General features: G+C 40.3%; 1 protein-coding gene across 1 annotated transcript in view; it reads left to right on the top strand.

Moving 5' to 3' along the window:
• Positions 1–5,485: 5,485 nt before the first annotated feature.
• LOC131258219 (double-strand break repair protein MRE11-like) overlaps positions 5,486–18,804 on the top strand; it is a 52,482-nt gene continuing 39,163 nt past the window's right edge. The window contains 11 exon segments of the mRNA XM_058259360.1: positions 5,486–5,544; positions 5,768–5,811; positions 6,768–6,903; positions 16,073–16,230; positions 16,866–16,956; positions 17,802–17,921; positions 18,002–18,070; positions 18,175–18,266; positions 18,457–18,545; positions 18,548–18,558; positions 18,641–18,748. Of these exon segments, the coding sequence (XP_058115343.1) occupies positions 5,795–5,811; positions 6,768–6,903; positions 16,073–16,230; positions 16,866–16,956; positions 17,802–17,921; positions 18,002–18,070; positions 18,175–18,266; positions 18,457–18,545; positions 18,548–18,558; positions 18,641–18,748 (891 nt within the window). The 5' untranslated portion in view covers positions 5,486–5,544; positions 5,768–5,794.

Here is an 18,804-nt window from a genome sequence, read left to right as displayed (position 1 = left end):
TCCTCATTCACTTTTATGGGAAAGCCATTATTCAAATTCAAGTTTTGATGATAATTTTTAAAAACAATGGGAGTATTAATAATAATAATAAAAGAAAACCAGATATTGCATTAAAAGTTTCAAGCCTACTATCATTAGCCTATAAAATGGATGGTCAAGATTACTTATTAAAGAACTGTCCATTCGAACCATCCATTTGTTGGGACTTGTCATGGATTGAAAGAACTACTTACAGTGAATGGAAAATCCATCTCTGCAGTGAGCGGCCCATTCCAATAGGTTGATCATAGAGCCGCTCTCTTGTAGCTAGATGGACTAAAGAACTACCTAAAGAGCCAGACCATGACTCTAGCTATATCATGTGCCATGCTGATAATGGCACCCAACTAGAGATATTAGGAAATGCTCCGAGGATGGGAAGCATCATGGAGAGCTTCATCTTATATAGAGCAAGCGCACAAGAAACGACACTCGTGCATTGATGGCGACGGAGATATTAATGGAATCGTTTCGATAAGAAAAGGGCATGCATGAACTATTTTCTACGCGTGCCCCACTAAATCGTTACTAACAATGGATGAACACGGTTTGGAGTAGCAATGGTGGGTTGGGTTGGGTTGGGTTGGGTTGGGTTGGGTTGGGTTGGGCCATAGTCGGCCATAGCTTAGAGCCAAACCCTGAGCCCTATTTTAGCTAAAAAGGCCTTAACCCTAGCTTTGACCTACAAAATCAGGTTTATTAACCCTTACAGGAAATTAAGTTAAATGATCAGAGGTTTGAATTAGTACAATCTAAGAATTTTGTTTGTAGTTTCCTGCAAATTTCATCATAAGCTTGAATCATTGAAACATATATAACCTAGTATCTAATAAGTATCTTTAAATTATCACGTGTTGAATGGAACCCCACATCAATGTATTTAAACCGATAAGGGGCTCTTTGGAGAGTGGGACTAAATGGTATTAAATTGCATTAGGTGGAATTAACATCATTATTGCACATTGATGATTATCTGTTTGGAAATACCATGGTATTTTGATAATTCAATCCCATGTTTGGGATCAAATTCTCCCTTTGGAAAAAACACCTTATGAAGTTAAAAAAAACTTTTGCTTGGTAGACCATGGAATTGTAATGAACCAATTAGATTTCACAACTCATAGTGATCGTACGTATGCATATGCAACTCGATTGTCACGTTGCCCGGCTCCATGGCTCAGTGTTGACAGACTCTATTTCAATACTGAGACCAAGGATCAAGTGCCCATGTGGTGTGGTTGGGTGGGTGAGTGTAGGGTGTGGGTGAATTGTAATCCATCATAAATCTCACAGTCTCTCCAGCTAGGATCGAATGATATGATACCTATATTAATTCAATCCTTATCATCATTTCCAAACCTAAGATGAAATTTACACTGCACAAAATGTTAGGGTTGTACCAAATTAAACTCAAACTCAATGAAACATGGTTTAGACCTTAAATTATATTACTCATGCCATTAAGAGCTTTGCATGTAAGGCTGGCAAAAGACCCCACGTCCTAGGCAGCCCGACCTTGGAGGGCACCCTAAACTTGGCCTAAGGGCTAGGTCAAGTCTTGAAATTTAGGGCCAGTGTTCCTGGCGGGGCACATGCCAAATGATGAGTCGTTGGCCCCAGTCCAATCTTCGAGTGAGCCACTGATGTATCAAAATAATTAGAGCATATTTGGAAAGATGCATTGTATTGCATTAGATGGAATTAACACCATTATTATACAATGCTCATACGTTTGGAAATACTGTGGTATTTTGAGAATCTAGTCCCATGTTTGGGATCAAATTCTTCTTTAAAAAAAAAAAAAACTCGTTTGGTGGATGTAAAAATTGTAATCAATGGTCAAGATTTCACAACTGATGTTGGTCACTGTAGTTATATGCAACTTGAGTGTCACATGTAAAGGATGCATATGGATAGATAGCATGAATAAAACACATGCATCAACATTGGGCTTATAGATGTAGAGGATTTCAAAATCCATTAGAAATCCCGTTGGCTCTCCCGCTAGGACTAAAAGTGTTTTTTTTTTCTTTTTTTTTTTCTGGACACACCCACACACTCACGCCGTAGTGGGCTTTAACCACCTATGGATACTCAAACCCTTGACCGGGCATTGGAACTCCCGTGAGTCTACCACCCGACTAAAATTTCAATACCTAAATTAATTAATCCAATTTGTTCTATTGATTCCAAATGTCCAATGGAATTTATATCCACTTTATGCAATTCAATAACATGTAATTTTGCTCACCAAATCGGCCCTTACACACTACAAGTCCTTGTGGAGTAAGCTTATTTTATAAGTTATTCCCTTTTGTGTAAAATTTATTTATATGATTATTCACGGACGTCGGATTAGATATTGACAGGTTGAGTAGTTGAGTACCGAGTCTGCTATTGAAGTGATGTCACCAAGTTCTGTGGGCCCCACTATGATGTATGTGTTGTATCCACGCATTCCATCCATTTGGAGATATCATTTTAGGGCATGAAACAAAGAATGAGGCAGATTAAAATCTGTAGTGGACCCCACCACAGAAAACATAGGGGAGAGTGATTCTTACTGTTGAAACTAAGGCCCACCATAATGTTTATTTGAAATCCAACCTTTTCAAAAGTTAAAAAATACATGAAAGAAAGGAAAACACAAATATCAGCTTGATCTAAAACTTTTGTGGCCTTTAAAAGTTTTTAACGGTGGATGTCACTCTCCCCACTGGTTTCTGTGCTGGGGTCCACTGGAGCTTCGGATTTAACTCATTCTTTGCATATTGCCCTAAAATGATCTCTCCAAATGGATGGAAGGCGTGGATACAAAACATGCATCATGGTGGGGCCCATGGAACTTAGTGACGTCATTTCAGTAGCGAGTCTCACTGCTCAACCTGTCAGTATCTAATCTGTGCCTATTATTCACCTGCTTATAAGTTTTTGCCTTGTGGGGCCTGCCCACCATGTTGTGTGTATGATAATCAACCTGCACATTAAGTGGGACCCATCATGATGATGGCATACCTATTTAAAATTAGGTGGGCCACACCATAGAAAACAATGAATCATCACCCAACGTAGTGTCCAACTTGATGGTTTGATTGCTAGATTTTTGGGGCATCCAACTTTTGGGGAGGCCCTACTAGATGGGTTAGATGCCATACATACACCATAGTAGCCCCCACGTGTGACCCTTGTAGAATAAGCTTATCCACCGTGGGCAACTTCTAGCCAGTGAGCTTTGCTAGGTCAAGCATATGTGCAGTAAAGCTGGTGTGCACACTGCACAAGATCTAGCATGGCATAGTAAGTCTGAGATCCAATCCATCTATCCCTACTACAGTAAGGTATTACCAGAGTTTGTAAGGTAGTTGGGCACCATATCTAAAGTTTCTCCTTTTAACCCGGATTTCTCGTTATGAGTAGGATCATGTAGAGAGAGAGAGAGGAGAATATTAGAAGAGTGAGCTTTTGGATGCCCAAACCCCGTCCAGGTCCTGACAAATGGACAGCTAAGAGTACTCAGTCAATACTCTTGACATGCACTTATTTTTTAAATTGTGACTCACTTAATTTGTAACTCTACAAGTACAATTGACACCCCGTCTGAGAGTACAGCTTGGGATGTTGACGGCCCAACTTGACCTCCGATGGAGTTAATATTCAGATTTGATGTCTTAGGGGGCCCCTAAATTGGCACATCCTCACTTAGAGGTGGTTCAGTTGGTGTCGAGGGCTTGAACCCAGCAATATGGGCACTTCTTTGCACTTTTGGCAAAAATTACACTGGTAAGTTAATAGACACAGTCTCACTGGGTGTGCTATAAAATTGTTCGACGTTATTTTCTACACTAGTGTGTGGGCGTGCCAGAATTTGATTTGCGGCTCCAATTCGAACCAAACAATAATGACCCCGAGTGCAAAGGTAAGCAGACACGTAATATATAACTTAGATATGAAGGGATCAATCACCTATTCAGCCACTCGTCAATGTGTAAATTAGATCAGATGATTTTTAGAGGGTGGGGTTCATCCTCTGATGATGGGTTACTCTTTTGCCTTTTGTACGAAAGGACTTTTCAATACAAATAAAATTAAATGAGAAAGAAATCTTTACAGTCAGTCACAAAAAGTTGCTAAAGAACTCATTTTCCGATAAATGAACTATATCTAACGCACAAGCATGAACTCAAATTAGAGCTAAAAGCTACCAACTACTTGATTACCGTCACAAATTACACTATGTAATGTAAACAACAGCTATAAAGTAAAAGATTAAACTAAGAAATATAATTTGCTCAATAAGAATGATAAAATATTACATTATGGAATATAACTTGACTGATAAATTGAAAAGTAATTGAAAGATAGATTTGGTTTATGAAATAATTTTTCCTACAATAATTCTTCTTTATTTATAGTTATAATCCAGCTATTCCTATATTCCAAGGATTGCCGTAACCACTTTTCCATTACTTGCTTATGGATGCTTCCCATGTTATGGTTCCGTCACTTCTCCTTATGCCATTTTTCATGTGACTGCTCTACATCGACCACTTTCCGTTCAACCACTCTAGTGATACATGACATTGATTCATACGTCGTGGCTTCACTTCTCGATACACCTTTGTACGTATCTGCAGGTCGATCTTTAAGTGCATATGTATTCATATAGATCACATGTAATCTGCTCTGATTAGTCCAACAAGCTACGATGGTTGTGGACCGAACAATACGAATCTCTTGTGGACCATACCACAAGAAAACAATGGTGATTGAACATCAAAAAACTTATTACAGCCCACCATAATGTTTACTTTCCATCTAACCTATTGATTAGGTCACACACGCCTCCTTCTAAAACTTTCCTGCTCCAAAGAAGCTTTTAATGGTGGGCTTTCCATCACCAGTGTTCCTGGGGTGTGGTCTGCTCCATATTTGAATCTGCCTCATTTTTTGAGTAATGCCCTAAAATGATCTAGAAAAATGGAGGGAGGGAGTGCATGAAACACACACATCATGGTGGGTTTGCAAAAAGCATTGCCTAGTAGCCACTGGCTACGGACATCGTCAGTTGGAAATCTGCGTCCAGAAAATTAGGCCATTGCAATGGTCAGGTGGCCGCACCACAGCAACAATCGTGACAGGTTCGCTGACCGTTAAAATTATGCAGATCGTTAGTGTGGTCCATTTGACTGTAAAATCTATCTTATTTATGGGATCGGAGTATAAAGAAATGAGAAAAACAAAAATAGACGGATTGGATATACTACACAATAACGGTGGACACCACAACAGTGCGTGTACACCATCCAATTGTATTACAGCAGTGTGTAACGGGGCACACTTCCCCCTCTTTCTTCGCTTTCGATGTCAAAGAAGAGAGGGAAACCATTCCGGGGCCGCTTCGAACAGACTAGCGATCGGTGGCGACGCTGTTCGAGAGAGAGAGAGAGAGAGAGAGAGAGAGAGAGAGGGAGGGCCTCTTTAAAGGCACTTTTGAAAAATCGGCAGGTAATCTTGCCAGGTTTCAAAAAGGTCCCGTTTCGTGTAAAAAGCTTTTACAGCCTGTAAGCAGTTTTTAGGCAAATTCAAGCATCAAACACTCCCTGGAATGCATTTTACTTATAAACGCTTTCCACCTCAAAACTCAAAATGATTTTACTTTCCCATCGATAGTGGAATTTTGAATTCTATACCATTTTCTTCAGTATGTTTGTCTCGTTGGTTTATGCAGAATATAACAGATTGAACTTTCTGGAACATGGATGACTCGTCAAGGTAAAAATTCTTATATTTTCCAGTGAAGATAATGGCCTTTAACTTCTTAGGGGTCGTTTGGATGGTGGTAAATGGTTTAAGTTGTAAATGATTTGCTGGTAAATCATTTACAGTGTTTGGATAGCCTGTTAATGGTTTATATCCTGTAATTATGTATTCACACCTGAGATAGTTTAGAGAAATAATTCATTAAAAAGCATTCAAATGGCATATGAGGGTGGATTTTAAAGTGGATCATTGGGTTAAGCCCATCTCACGAAAGCTTAGGGTTGATCCTCACATAAAACCAAGCAGTAGGTGAGCCATAGAAGTGAGATCACGAATTCAAATGCTCTTTTATAAGGCCGGTAGCAAGATCTGCTGTTGTCGGCAGAGGGAGGGAGGGAGTTTTCAGATACAATGGAGAGAGGGAGGAGTGTATCTCCCAGCCTTGAAAAAAAAGAGCTGATGGAAGCTTCTCGCTGGTAAATCATTTGCTAGCAAATGAAATCCCATATTTTTTCTAGCAAATGAAAAGGGGGAAAAGGTGGTAAATCATTTACAACTACTAAATGATTTACAAGCATTTTGGGGCATCCAAACTAGCAAATCATTTACAACTTGCCTCATTTACCACCATCCAAATGACCCCTTATTTTCACCTGTAGACTACCTCCATTTAATTAAATGATGCTACTGTTATAATGGCCGTTATATATAGATGTTATCTTTTCCCATGAAGATTTGATTTACCATTTAAAGTTAATTATTCGCTGGTTAGTTTAATAATTAGCAATATAGAACACTTAATGGACCAATCAACGGCCATTATAAGTAGATATATGAGCCTGACAATGACCATAATCGCCAGCGTTACTGTTGTAACACTGTTAGTGGGTAGTTTCTTATTGGTTTGTTGTTTTTCATTTTCCATGGGCAAGAACGTTTTAGTTCTAATTAACTAATGATACTTACAGGGAGGATTTCAGCAACACAATTCGTGTGCTTGTTGCAACCGATTGCCATCTAGGTTATATGGAGAAGGATGAAATACGTCGATTTGATTCGTTTCAGGCGTTTGAGGAGATATGCTCGATAGCTGAGGAGAAACAGGTAACCACGGCTTCTTTTCTCTGTCCTTTGGCTAGTAAATTAGATTTAGATATAGTGGTTGTAAGAGGAAAACCAGGTAACCTGATGGGGACATCATGCACTCGCTCCCTCTACGCACGTATTTGAGGAGGAGGCAGGCCCCACTTTCGATTTGGATGGACACCATCATCTTTGGAGGGCCTCATAATTAGGGGGCTGCGTTATGGAGCATTGGAGTGGATCTGATCATCACATAGATTCTACCATCGGATCTCATGATCGTGGCCCACTACTTTAGATGATATAGGATTTTGAGTTATGACTAGTTTTGTTATTAGAGACTTCATGAACGACTTTGATTGCTTAGATTAGTATTTATTTGATTTAGCTTGGGTATTAGTGTGCGCACATGGCGCAAGGGTAATTTTGTCTTTTTTGGGTTTAGGGTTTTCTTATAAATACAACAATCTCATGTAGGTATTGCAATAATATTTTATGAATAAAAATTCCTACATTTCTTCCTCTCTCTCTCTCTTTGGGTTGAAGAATCGAATTGGGTGCGAAGCCCTCTCTTCCTCGAAGGGCTAACTACAGTGGTATGAAGCCACATCCGCTCCAAATCATCTCCACCTTCTTACGCACTACATCCATCACCCTCCACATCCCTTCCACCTTCAGATTCACCCACTTTTATATCCAAGTTTTCTCCTACAGCAGTGCATAAACAGATTTTCAGATTCTGGCCCATCTGAGAGGCCGAAACTTTGGCAGAGTACTATGCACACACTTTGCGACGGATCGATGTGAAACTTGGTATGGAGGCAGCCCATCCCTGGCCGATCCTAGCCTAGAAGTCGGTTTCCGACTTTGTGGGCCCCACACGTGTGGACGACCTGTCACACACGTGCGGACGACCTGTCATACACGTGCGTCTAGGCCCATCTGCTGTGCAGCGCATGTGACTTATCCTAGGTTATTTTTTCCTCTATTTCCTTCTCTTTTGACTAAAAAAAACCCCTTAATCCAAATCCCTAACCCTAAAGAGTCCTAAATCCCAATTATTCCCAATTTTCAAACCTTAGATTTTTCCTCAAATTGAAACTTACTGAATCTCTCTCTCTCTCTCTCTCTCTTAAATTTATTTTATAGCTTGTTAGTACACTCCATTGTAAGTTCACACTTCACTGTTAGCCACCCCTACTAGGGTTCGATACCAAGACCTCAGTGTCGAAACAACTTAGTGAATATCTTGAGTTGGGAACTATCCTTTGCAAGAATGGATGATTCTTACACTCCTCTGAGCTTGTTTGGCTTATAATTTTATTTGATCTAGCCTTAAAGTTGTGTAGGCTTGGACTCCATAGATTTCCATTTTTGAATGTTTGATAGTATGTAGGATGTGGAATTTTATGACTGTTTAAAATTGGTATAATCTCAAGCTTGATCTCTTGCATTCCATATTTAATTTCATATCCTGCATCAAATTTGGTATCAGAGCCCAAGGTTGTCATAGGGGAATATAATACATGATTAGGGGTTAGTTCATTTTTTTTAACGTACCACACCCATTCATTTAGGGCTGTTTAGAGGTCCATAATTCATGATATAGGCTGCTGAAATTTCTATTATCAGAAAGTTAGCAATTCACATTGTTGAATTTTCTGTTGTCCATTTATTTTGATAGCCACATTGTTGGATTTTTGTAGAGTTGTGTAATTTCGTTCATATAGCATTCTACAGGTTCATCTAATGTCATTAAGGTGCATATAGTGAAGTCTAGGCGCATGTAGTTGCATCTTAGGACCCCTTGAGTTGTGTAGTGCATGCCCACACGTACTGGACGTGGCTTTGGTCTGCACCCCATCATGAACACCGAGCAACTTACCGAGTCTTTTAGGAGAATAACCCAAAAGTTGGACGCCATGGATGCAAGCATCAAAGCATCTTCGCAACAGGTTAATAATCGTTTGGACCAATTAAATGCACGTGTCTATCAAGTTGAAACCTCCACACGAGCAAACACCACCATTGGTAAAAATACCCAATCTCAGGCAGGTGATCAGGAGGATAGACAAGGGAATGAGAGTGGCGAAGGAAATGGTTGTGGGCGCGCACCCACCCCACGAGGGGCATCGTGATCATTATTACCCAGATGTATAACTCTTCAAGGGAGATAGGGTTGAGGCCCCTCGTTTAATAGCCACTTGGACCCTAAAGCTTTTTTAGATTGGTTGGCGGATATGAACCACTATTTTGAATGGTACGATATGTCGGATGCTCACCGAGTCCGATTTACTAAGATGAAGCTTGTGGGCCAAACAAAGAGGTTTTGGACTACCATGGAACGAAAGAAAGAAAAGTTGAAGGAACCCCCAATAATCCATTGGGAAGAAATGAAAGAAATTCTAAAAGAGAAGTACCTCCCTTTCTCTTATCACTTGAGGTTGGTTGAGGATTAACAATCTCTTCGACAGGGTTCCATGAGTGTGGCTGAATACATTGAGAAGTTCGAAAGGTACTTGACTCGGTGTGAGGTTGAAGAGGATCTCGTACTCACTCTTGCTCGATTTAAGACAGGCCTTTGTTCTGACATTAGGAGAGAGTTGCTCGCCAAAGACATAGATACTTTTGAACAGATGTATCAAGTAGTGTTGGAGGTCGAGCAATACCTCAAGGCATCTGTGGGAAGGCGGTTTGAGTCCCGTGATTCTGACGCTAAGGCCAACTCTTCTGGAGCTACGCCTGACACTAGATATCAATACAAGCCTTCCAGTAGTTTTTAGTCTAGGCCCGAGGATGATAATGGTAAAGGAGTTGTTAGGTTTGCTCGTGTAGAGGCGATGCGAGTAGGTGTTTTAGATGTCAGGGGTTTGGTCACTTTGCTCGCCAGTGTGGCACGAAAGAGGGCACCAAGGTGTTCCTTATTGATGAGCAAGTGGAAGTAGTGCCCCAGAAAGTGACGGTGAGGAGGAAGAATACGAGCTAGTAGAGATCCCTAATGATGAGGAAGAGGGAGCGCAAGAGACTGCGACACTTGCAGTTGTTCGTTGCGCCTTTGCACAAGTAAAGAATACCGACGATTGACGCCACAACATGATCTTCTATACCTACGCAAAATGTGGTGATAAGAGTTGTAAGATGATCGTGGATAGTGATAGTTGTACCAATGTGGCATCAACTGACATTGTGAGTCGTTTGGGCTTGAAGCTTGAAGCCCATCCTCAACCCTATAGAGTGTCTTGGGTTGATGAAACTTCCATTCCAATCTCGCACCGTTGTTTTGTTCCTATTCAGTTTGGATCATATAAAGACACTCTGGTGTGATGTTGTTCCCATGGATGTTGGCCACATCATTTCGGGTAGGCCCTGACTCTATGATAGGGATGTCATCATATTTGGTTGTTCGAATGTGTGTACATTTTGGTTTGAGGGCAAGAAAGTCAATCTAAATCCTCTCCCACCCAAGAACACAACTGGAAAGGAGTCTACCATAAAGAGTGGTGCGAGCGGCTCAAAGGAAGTGAAGGAATTGAAGTCCAAGTCTAATCCTCTCTATATTCTAAATGCCAAAGACTTTGAGCGAGAGACAGAGTTGGATTCGATGGTGTACGCCCTTGTGGCTAGGGAGAGTGCACCAGAGGCTAGTGTTGAGTTATCCACTAAAGCCAAACCGGTAGCGGATGAGTTTCGTGATATCTTTCCTGATGATCTACCGGATGAGCTTCCCCCTATGAGGGATATCCAGCATGCCATTGATTTAGTCCCTGGGGTGACTTTACCAAACCTCTCTTGTTATAGAATGAACTCAAAGGAGCATGCAGAGTTGAAGAGATAGATTGATGAGCTCCTAAAAAAAGGTTTCATTCGAGAGAGCATGAGCTCGTGTGCCATGCCCGCCCTTGTTACACCTAAGAAGGATGACACATGGAGGATGTATGTTGATAGTAGGGCCATCAACAAAATTACAATCAAGTATCGGTTTCCCATACCATGTCTTGATGACATGTTGGATATGATGGCCAATGCTACTATCTTCTCGAAAATTGACTTAAAAAATGGTTATCACCAAATCCATATACGCCTTGGCGATGAGTGGAAGACGGCCTTCAAGATGAAGGATGAGCTATACGAGTGGTTAGTCATTCCTTTTGGGCCGACTAATGCCCCGAGTACCTTTATGCGTGTGATGATCCAAGTGTTGAGGCCCTTCATGGGGAAGTTCCTGGTCGTCTACTTTAATGATATCCTGATTTATAGCATGACCAAGCAACAACACTTTAACCATTTGAGGTAGGTTTGTGGGATCCTTGGAGTCGAAAAATTGTACGCCAACCTAAAGAAGTGTGCGTTTATGTCTAACAGTGTTATTTTTTTAGGTTTCGTTGTGTCAGCTGAGGGTGTGTTGGCGGATTCCGAGAAAGTCAAGGCCATTATCAATTGGCCTGGACCCCACAATATTCACGAGGTGCGCAACTTTCATGGCTTAACCACCTTCTATAGGCGGTTCGTTCGAGGCTTCAGTTCCATTATGTCTCCTATCACGAATTGTATAAAAAAACGAAAGTTTCAATGGACGAAGGCAACCTCTAAGGTCTTCAACGAGATAAAGGCTAAGATGATCGAGGCTCCAGTCATGCGACTTGCGAGTTTTTCGAAAGTTTGAGGTCGCATGCGACGCATCAGGAGTTGGTATAGGAGTACTTAGTTAGGAATGACATCTTATCGCATTTTTTAGTGAGAAACTGAATGAGGCGAAGCAAAAATACTCCACTTATGATAAAGAATTTTATACGGTGGTGAAGTCGTTGCGCCATTGGCGTCACTATCTATTGCCGTAAGAATTCGTTTTATTCTCAGATCACGAGGCCTTGAGATATCTGAACTCTCAGAAGAAATTAATCCCTAAACACGCCAAGTGGGTCCAATTTCTTCAAGAGTATACTTTTGTGTTTAAGCAAAAGGTTGGTGTAGAGAATAAGCCTGCCGACGTGTTGAGTCGTCGAGTCACGTTACTCAATTCCGTGAGTGTTGAAGTCACGAGGCTCGAGCATGTCAAAGAGGATTATTTTGAGTGCCCAGATTTTGGAGTTGTGTACGCATCGTTGTTAGAGAGTCTGTCAGGAGCTAGCTGTGAGTATTTGATATTGGACGGATATTTGTTTAGGAGTGATCGTTGGTGTATACCACGTACCTCCCTCTGCGATTTTCTTGTCTGGGAGTTATATTCAGGAGGGGTCGCATGTCATTTTGGTTGAGACAAGACCATTGACCTAGTGGAGGATAGATTCTATTGGCTAAGCCTCAAGCGAGACGTGACCAAAATTATAGGGCAGTGTCGTACTTGTTAACTGGTAAAGCAGAAAAAGCAGAATACGAGGCTATACACACCTTTGTCAGTTCCATTTGCCCCTTGGCCATACATCAGTATGGACTTCGTGCTTGGGCTCCCTAAGACCATTTGAAAACACGATTCCATATTTGTTGTCATGGATCGTTTTTCCAAAATGGCCCACTTCATCTCTTGTTTGAAGATCTCTGACGCATCCCATGTTGCCAAATTATTCTTTAGTAAGGTTATCAAACTTCATGGGTTACCTAAAACCATAGTATCTAACCATGACGTGTGGTTTATGTTATTTTTGGAAGACACTATGGCATATGATGAGTACTATGCTCAAATTTTCTTTTGCTTACCACCCTTAGACTGATGGCATGACTGAGGTGGTCAATAGGAGCCTGGGAAATTTGCTCAGGTGTTTAGTGGGGGAGCACACTAGGACGTGGGACACTGTACTACCTATCGCCGAGTTTACATTTAATAGTTCTGTCAATAGATCCACAGGTTCAAGTCCTTTTGAAGTTGTTACCGATTATAAACCTAGAAAGCCTATTGATATTGTCTTTATGTCCCTGTCCCAGCCATCAGAGTGTGCAGAGTCCTTTGTACATCATATTCATTTATTGCATCAAGAAATCAGGCGAAAGATCAATACTAGTAATGAACAATACAAATTTTCTACAGACTAACATAAATGATTCAAGAAATTAAATGTAAGGGATTCTATGATGGTTCGCATCAGGCCAGAGCGGTATCCTTAGGGAGCTGTTCGGAAATTACACGTGTGTAGTGCTGGACCATTCAAAAATATAAAACGAAACGGTCTCAATGTGTATGTGGTAGATCTTCCACCTTCCATGAGAATTAGTTCCACATTCAATGTGGAGGATCTAGTTGCATTTTAGGGGATTGTCTAACCTTTCACCTAACCATCCGATTCCCCAGACCTTTCCCTTGACCCATGGCCTCTTCTCGACCCATTTTCCCAGCCTCTACCTCCTATACCTACCCTTCCTACATCTGGAGAGGAGATAGAGGATATTCTAGACCATCGGATAGTATCAATGCTGGGCGGCGGTTTTCAAAAGTTTCTTGTCAAGTGGAAGTCACGCCCAACTTCAGACAGTACATGACTCACTGAGGAGGAGCTTCAGAGACCTGATCCAAACATCTTCGAGCGGTTCAGGAGCTTTGTTTTGCCAGTGGCGAAATCTTTGCAGCTGGGGAGAGTTGATGGAGACGTCATGCACACTCCCCCTCTACGCACTTATTTGAGGAGGAGGCGGGCCCCACTTTTGATTTGGATCGTCTTCGGAGGGCCTTACAATTAGGAGGCTGCGTTATGGAGCATTGGAGTGGACCCGATCATCACATAGATTCTACCATCGGATCTCATGATCGTGGCCCACTACTTTAGATGATTTAAGATTTTGAGTTTTGACTATTTTTGTTATTAGAAACTTCATAAACGGCTTTGATTGCTTAGATTAGTATTTATTTACTTTAGCTTTAGTATTAGTGCGCGCACATGGCGCAAGGGTAATTTTGTCTTTTTTGGGTTTAGGGTTTTCTTATAAATATAGAAATCCCATGTAGGTATTGCAATGATATTTTATGAATAAAAATTCCTGTGTTTCTTCCTCTTTCTTTCTCTTTGGGTTGAAGAATCGAATTGGGTGCGAAGCTTTCCCTTCCTCGAAGGGCTAACTACGGTGGTGCGAAGCCACATCTGCTCCAAATCATCTCCACCTTCTTACGCACCACATCCATCACCCTTTACACCCCTTCCACCTTCAGATTCACCTACTTTCGTATCCAAGTTTTCTCCTACAGCAGTGCATAAATAGATTTTCAGATTCTGGCCCATTTGAGGGGTTGAAACTTTGGTGGAGTACTACGCACACATCTTGTGACGGATTGACGTGAAACTAGGTATGGAGGCAGCCCATCCCTGGCCAATCCTAGCCTAGAAGTCGGTTTTTGACTTTGTGGGCCCTACACACGTGCGGACGACTTGTCACGCACGTGCGTCCAGGCCCATCTGCTGTCCACCGCGCGTGGCTCATCCTAGGTTCTTTTTTTTCCCCCCTTTATTTTCTTCTCTTTTGACTAAAAAAACCCCTTAATCCAAATCCCTAACTCTAAAGAATCCCAAATCCCAATTATCCCTAATTCTCAAACCCTAGATTTTCCCTCAAATTGAAACTTAGTGAATCTCTTAAGTTGGGAACTGTCCTTTGCAAGAATGGATGATTCTTACACTCCTTTGGGCTTGCTTGGCTTATAATGTTATTTGATCCAGCCCTAAACTTGTGTACGCTTGGACCCCATAGATACTCCTTTTTGAATGTTTGATAGTATGTAGGATGTGGAATTTTGTGACTGTTTAAAATTGGTATAATCGCAAGCTTGATCTCTTGCATTCCATATTTAATTTCATATCCTGCATCATAACCACTGCTTCTCTCCTCTGTTACTTGGGTGGTGATTTAGATTCAGATATAGTGGCAGTAAGCTGCATTTTAATTATCATTAATTTTGCAAGGTATCTTATTATTGTACATTACTAAATCATGTATCGCTCACTTGTGTTAGTGCTCCAAAATATTACAATTTTTCTCTGTTTTGGGTCTTATAAGGCTTTAGTTTCTACTTTTGTTTGCCATCCCCATTGTCTATGTTATTAAAAAACAGTTATGTCATGGCTGTAATGGCCATTGCTTAATGTTAATGGTGGTGTTTGTTACGTGATATGGGGAACACCCAATTTGAAAATGAAATGGCCTGTAACGGGCTGTAATGACCGTTACGGGGTTGTAACAGCTGTTATGGTCCGTATCGTAATGGCCATAAGGTTGGCCGTTACGCCCACCATTACCATTATTGAATACCTTGATGTTACCACTACTGTTTCCATCCACATTCTATAAATAGGCTCATATTCCTTGACATACTCTCACTTGGTTTCATCGGGTGTTCAGATTCATTATAAAGTTGAATCCCTCTTCTTTTTCTTCTTCTTTTTCTTTTGAATCCTAAGTACTAGTATAATAAAGTGGAAACAACCAAATCATAATTTGCATCGCAATGATATTGATGGTTTAGGTTCCAAATTGCAATCATGCAACTTTCGAGTCGCACTTGAGAGAAATTTAACTGCAATTTGAGGGGTACATAATATTTATGAATGCTAGGAACCGTCATTAATTTGTTTTTTCACTTCGCCTTGATTAAAGTGAAGGTTCACAATTTGATTTAACTTGTTCATCATTCTAAACACAGCATTACATGCTGACTTCATCGGTTACTCATCTAATAGCTTACTTTGATAATTTATAACCAATAATAATTAAGTAGCATTCATATTGAGACAGACTGCATTTCGGTCTAAAATCCTGTAACTTTCAAGTTATACTAGAGGAACATAACTGCAATTTGAGGGATACTCTGTCATTCTGAATACTAGAAACATCACAAAAAATTGTCATTTCCTTTCTCAATCAAACTGAATGCCTGTTATTCAGTTTACACATGCCTCAAAACACGCCTTAGATAGCTGACTACACTGGGTCACTACAGGGAAATTGGTAGAGCTTTGGCCACCTGGCTAAATGTTTCATTTGCACTGTTACGAGGTAGTCAGAAAGCTAACAACATCAAACCGTAGCCAAAACTATTATTATTATTGATATTATTATTTTTGTATGATAGTCAAAACCGTATCAACTACCTGTATAGAGTTAGGTTATTTAACATTCAATTATTCAGCACAAAATTTCTCATCTGTACTATCTGGAAATCATCAAACTCATCATTCGAGCAGGCTTTTTATTGAATTCAATTTGGTTGCAGGTGGATTTCTTACTTCTTGGTGGTGATCTTTTCCATGAGAATAAACCTTCGAGGACAACTTTAATCAAGGCCATTGAGATACTCCGACGGCATTGCCTAAATGATCGCCCAGTGCAATTCCAAGTTGTCAGTGATCAGACGGTCAACTTTGCAAATATGTAAGCTTCTCTTCTTTTGCATGCATCTCCTCCTTTCCTAGAGTTATACAACAAACATGGAAAGTCTTCATCCTTAAAAAAAGAAAAAAAAGGAAAGAAAAAAGAAGGTATGTCTTTAGTCGTATGGGATCTACACCAAGGTTTAAAAGCTCAGTTTCAGAGCATTACTTGCCAAGACCTGTCTCACACTGGGGATTCATCCTAACTTATGACTCTTATTGTTGTTTGAGCTTTTTGTATCACCAATGATCCAAATGTTTACTTCTGTCATATCCCACATTAAAAGGTGGCTTCTGAACATGTTTCAACTTTTGAACAAGTCAATATGAATTCAGCAGGAGCTTGGTTTGCAACTTAGTCAAATATATTTCATTTGCATTTTCTATGCATTAAGTTATTCAAATTAGTGCAGGCTTGTTCAAGGTACAGTAGTTTGGTTATTTTGGAGACTGTTTCTTAATATTAAGCTTACAGGAAATCTTCTTCGTTAATGACATTTGTTTCTATGAAACTTCTGCCCTCATCAATTTCAAATATTGTCACTTCTTTCCATTGGAAATTTTTGCAGCAGTGCGCATCTTGGATTAACTGCTCTTTTCTTTTATAAGTCTGTTTTTCTGCTTTTGGTTGTCCAGATTTGGTCATGTGAACTATGAAGATCCTCACTTCAATGTTGGTCTGCCAGTATTCAGTATTCATGGCAATCATGATGATCCTGCAGGAGTGGTATGGTGATATGATAAAAGATTAAATCATAATGGTCTCTTCTCTCTTTCAGTTTTATCCATCATGTTTTAAACATATTGATATCCTATGGGTATATACGGGATCCTACTAAATCGAGGATAAACCTTATCATGATTTTTGTAGGCCCCATGGCCTCTACATCGGGTTTGCTGCACTAAAGTGGCACAGGAAAGCACCACGTTAGTGCGGCAAAACCGATGTGGAGGGCATGGGGCCCACTAAAATCAGGATTAGACTTTATCCTGACTATGCAGGTCCTTGGGGTAGCATAATTGGCTTTAAGTCTAATCCCGATTTTGGCAGGCTCCATGCCCTTCATTTTGGATTCGCCATGCTAAACTGGTGCTTTCCTCCACATAAATGCAATCAGCAGCATTTGAGTTTTTTCCCTCTCTCTTTAAAACATGGCAATTGCATTTTTGCCTATATAATGTGGGTACTATTTGTAATTGTTGCTGCCTAGAAGAATTTGTATCTGAATTTCAGTTGTGTAAACCTAGCCATACTAGTTATGTTCTTTCAATGAACGATAGTTAATTGTGCTGCTCATTGATATTGATAGTTCCCGTATGGATTTTGTCAGAATTATACAGTCAGTCATCTTGCTGATAACTCCTCCAGCTAGCAGCATTGTAAATTTCAAAATTGCAAAAATAAAACAGAAGCCCTGAAATAGAATTCAGACTTCTCCTTGGAAACTTTGCTCACATTGCAGCTAGCCAGCCATATACTTTGTGTTTATCATTGTTTATGATGATGATTATTATTATTTTTGTGGCCACTTCTTAGAACAGTCAGCATTATGTTTTATACTTGGGTGACAGGATAACCTTTCTGCAATTGATATCCTTTCTGCATGCAATCTTGTGAACTATTTCGGGAAAATGGTTCTCGGAGGCTCTGGTGTTGGTCAGATCACTCTCTTCCCAATACTTATCAGGAAGGTTGGTCAGTAGGGTTTTAATAATAGGTGTATGCATAGCTTCTTTTTGGCATGGAAATTTCTTATTTCATCTTGGTCCAGGGTTCTACATCAGTTGCTTTGTACGGCCTCGGCAACATTAGAGATGAGCGGCTCAACAGAATGTTTCAGGTTTTTTCTGTTCTGATTTCTGATCTGGATTATAAACCTTTTGTAAGGATTTTTTGGTTCTATTACTAGCATATTTATTTGTGATTTTCTGTTTGATACCTCAGACCCCACATGCTGTTCAATGGGTAAGGCCTGAAGCTCAAGAAGGGTGTGATGTGTCAGATTGGTTCAACATTATGGTACTCCATCAAAACAGGTTGGACATTGTCTTTGAGAGTAACTTAGAAGTTAGAACACATGAAAAAAAAAAGAGCAACACAATCAATCTCCTCAACTTAAATTGATTCGTGATGAGTATTTTTTGTGAGTTGCTAGATGTTTGCAGTGGGAAATTAAATGCTTACCTGATTAGTTGCTGCTTATAATTGTACATCTGTGCATTGCAGGATCAAGACAAATCCCAAAAACGCGATAAATGAACATTTCCTGCCACGATTCCTGGACTTCATAGTGTGGGGGCATGAACATGAATGCCTCGTGATCCACAGGTATTGCTGATAACATTTTTTGTTGCTTGTGGATTACTTCCTTCTTATTGCATCTTATTGAGGGTAGCTTCTGATTTCATAGGAAGTTCCTGGGATGGGCTTTCATATAACTCAACCGGGGTCATCTGTTGCAACATCATTAATCGATGGGGAAGCAAAGCCTAAGCATGTGCTTCTTTTAGAAATTAAGGTTGTTTTGGTGAAGGAGCCTGTTTCTTTTTACCTCCTTTCATCTTTTCCGTCAAT

The sequence above is a fragment of the Magnolia sinica genome, chromosome 10 (genome assembly GCF_029962835.1).
Source record: "Magnolia sinica isolate HGM2019 chromosome 10, MsV1, whole genome shotgun sequence".
Lineage (NCBI taxonomy): Eukaryota > Viridiplantae > Streptophyta > Magnoliopsida > Magnoliales > Magnoliaceae > Magnolia > Magnolia sinica.
Note: the sequence above shows the minus strand (reverse complement) of the source record. Positions and strands in the feature narration are given on the sequence as shown.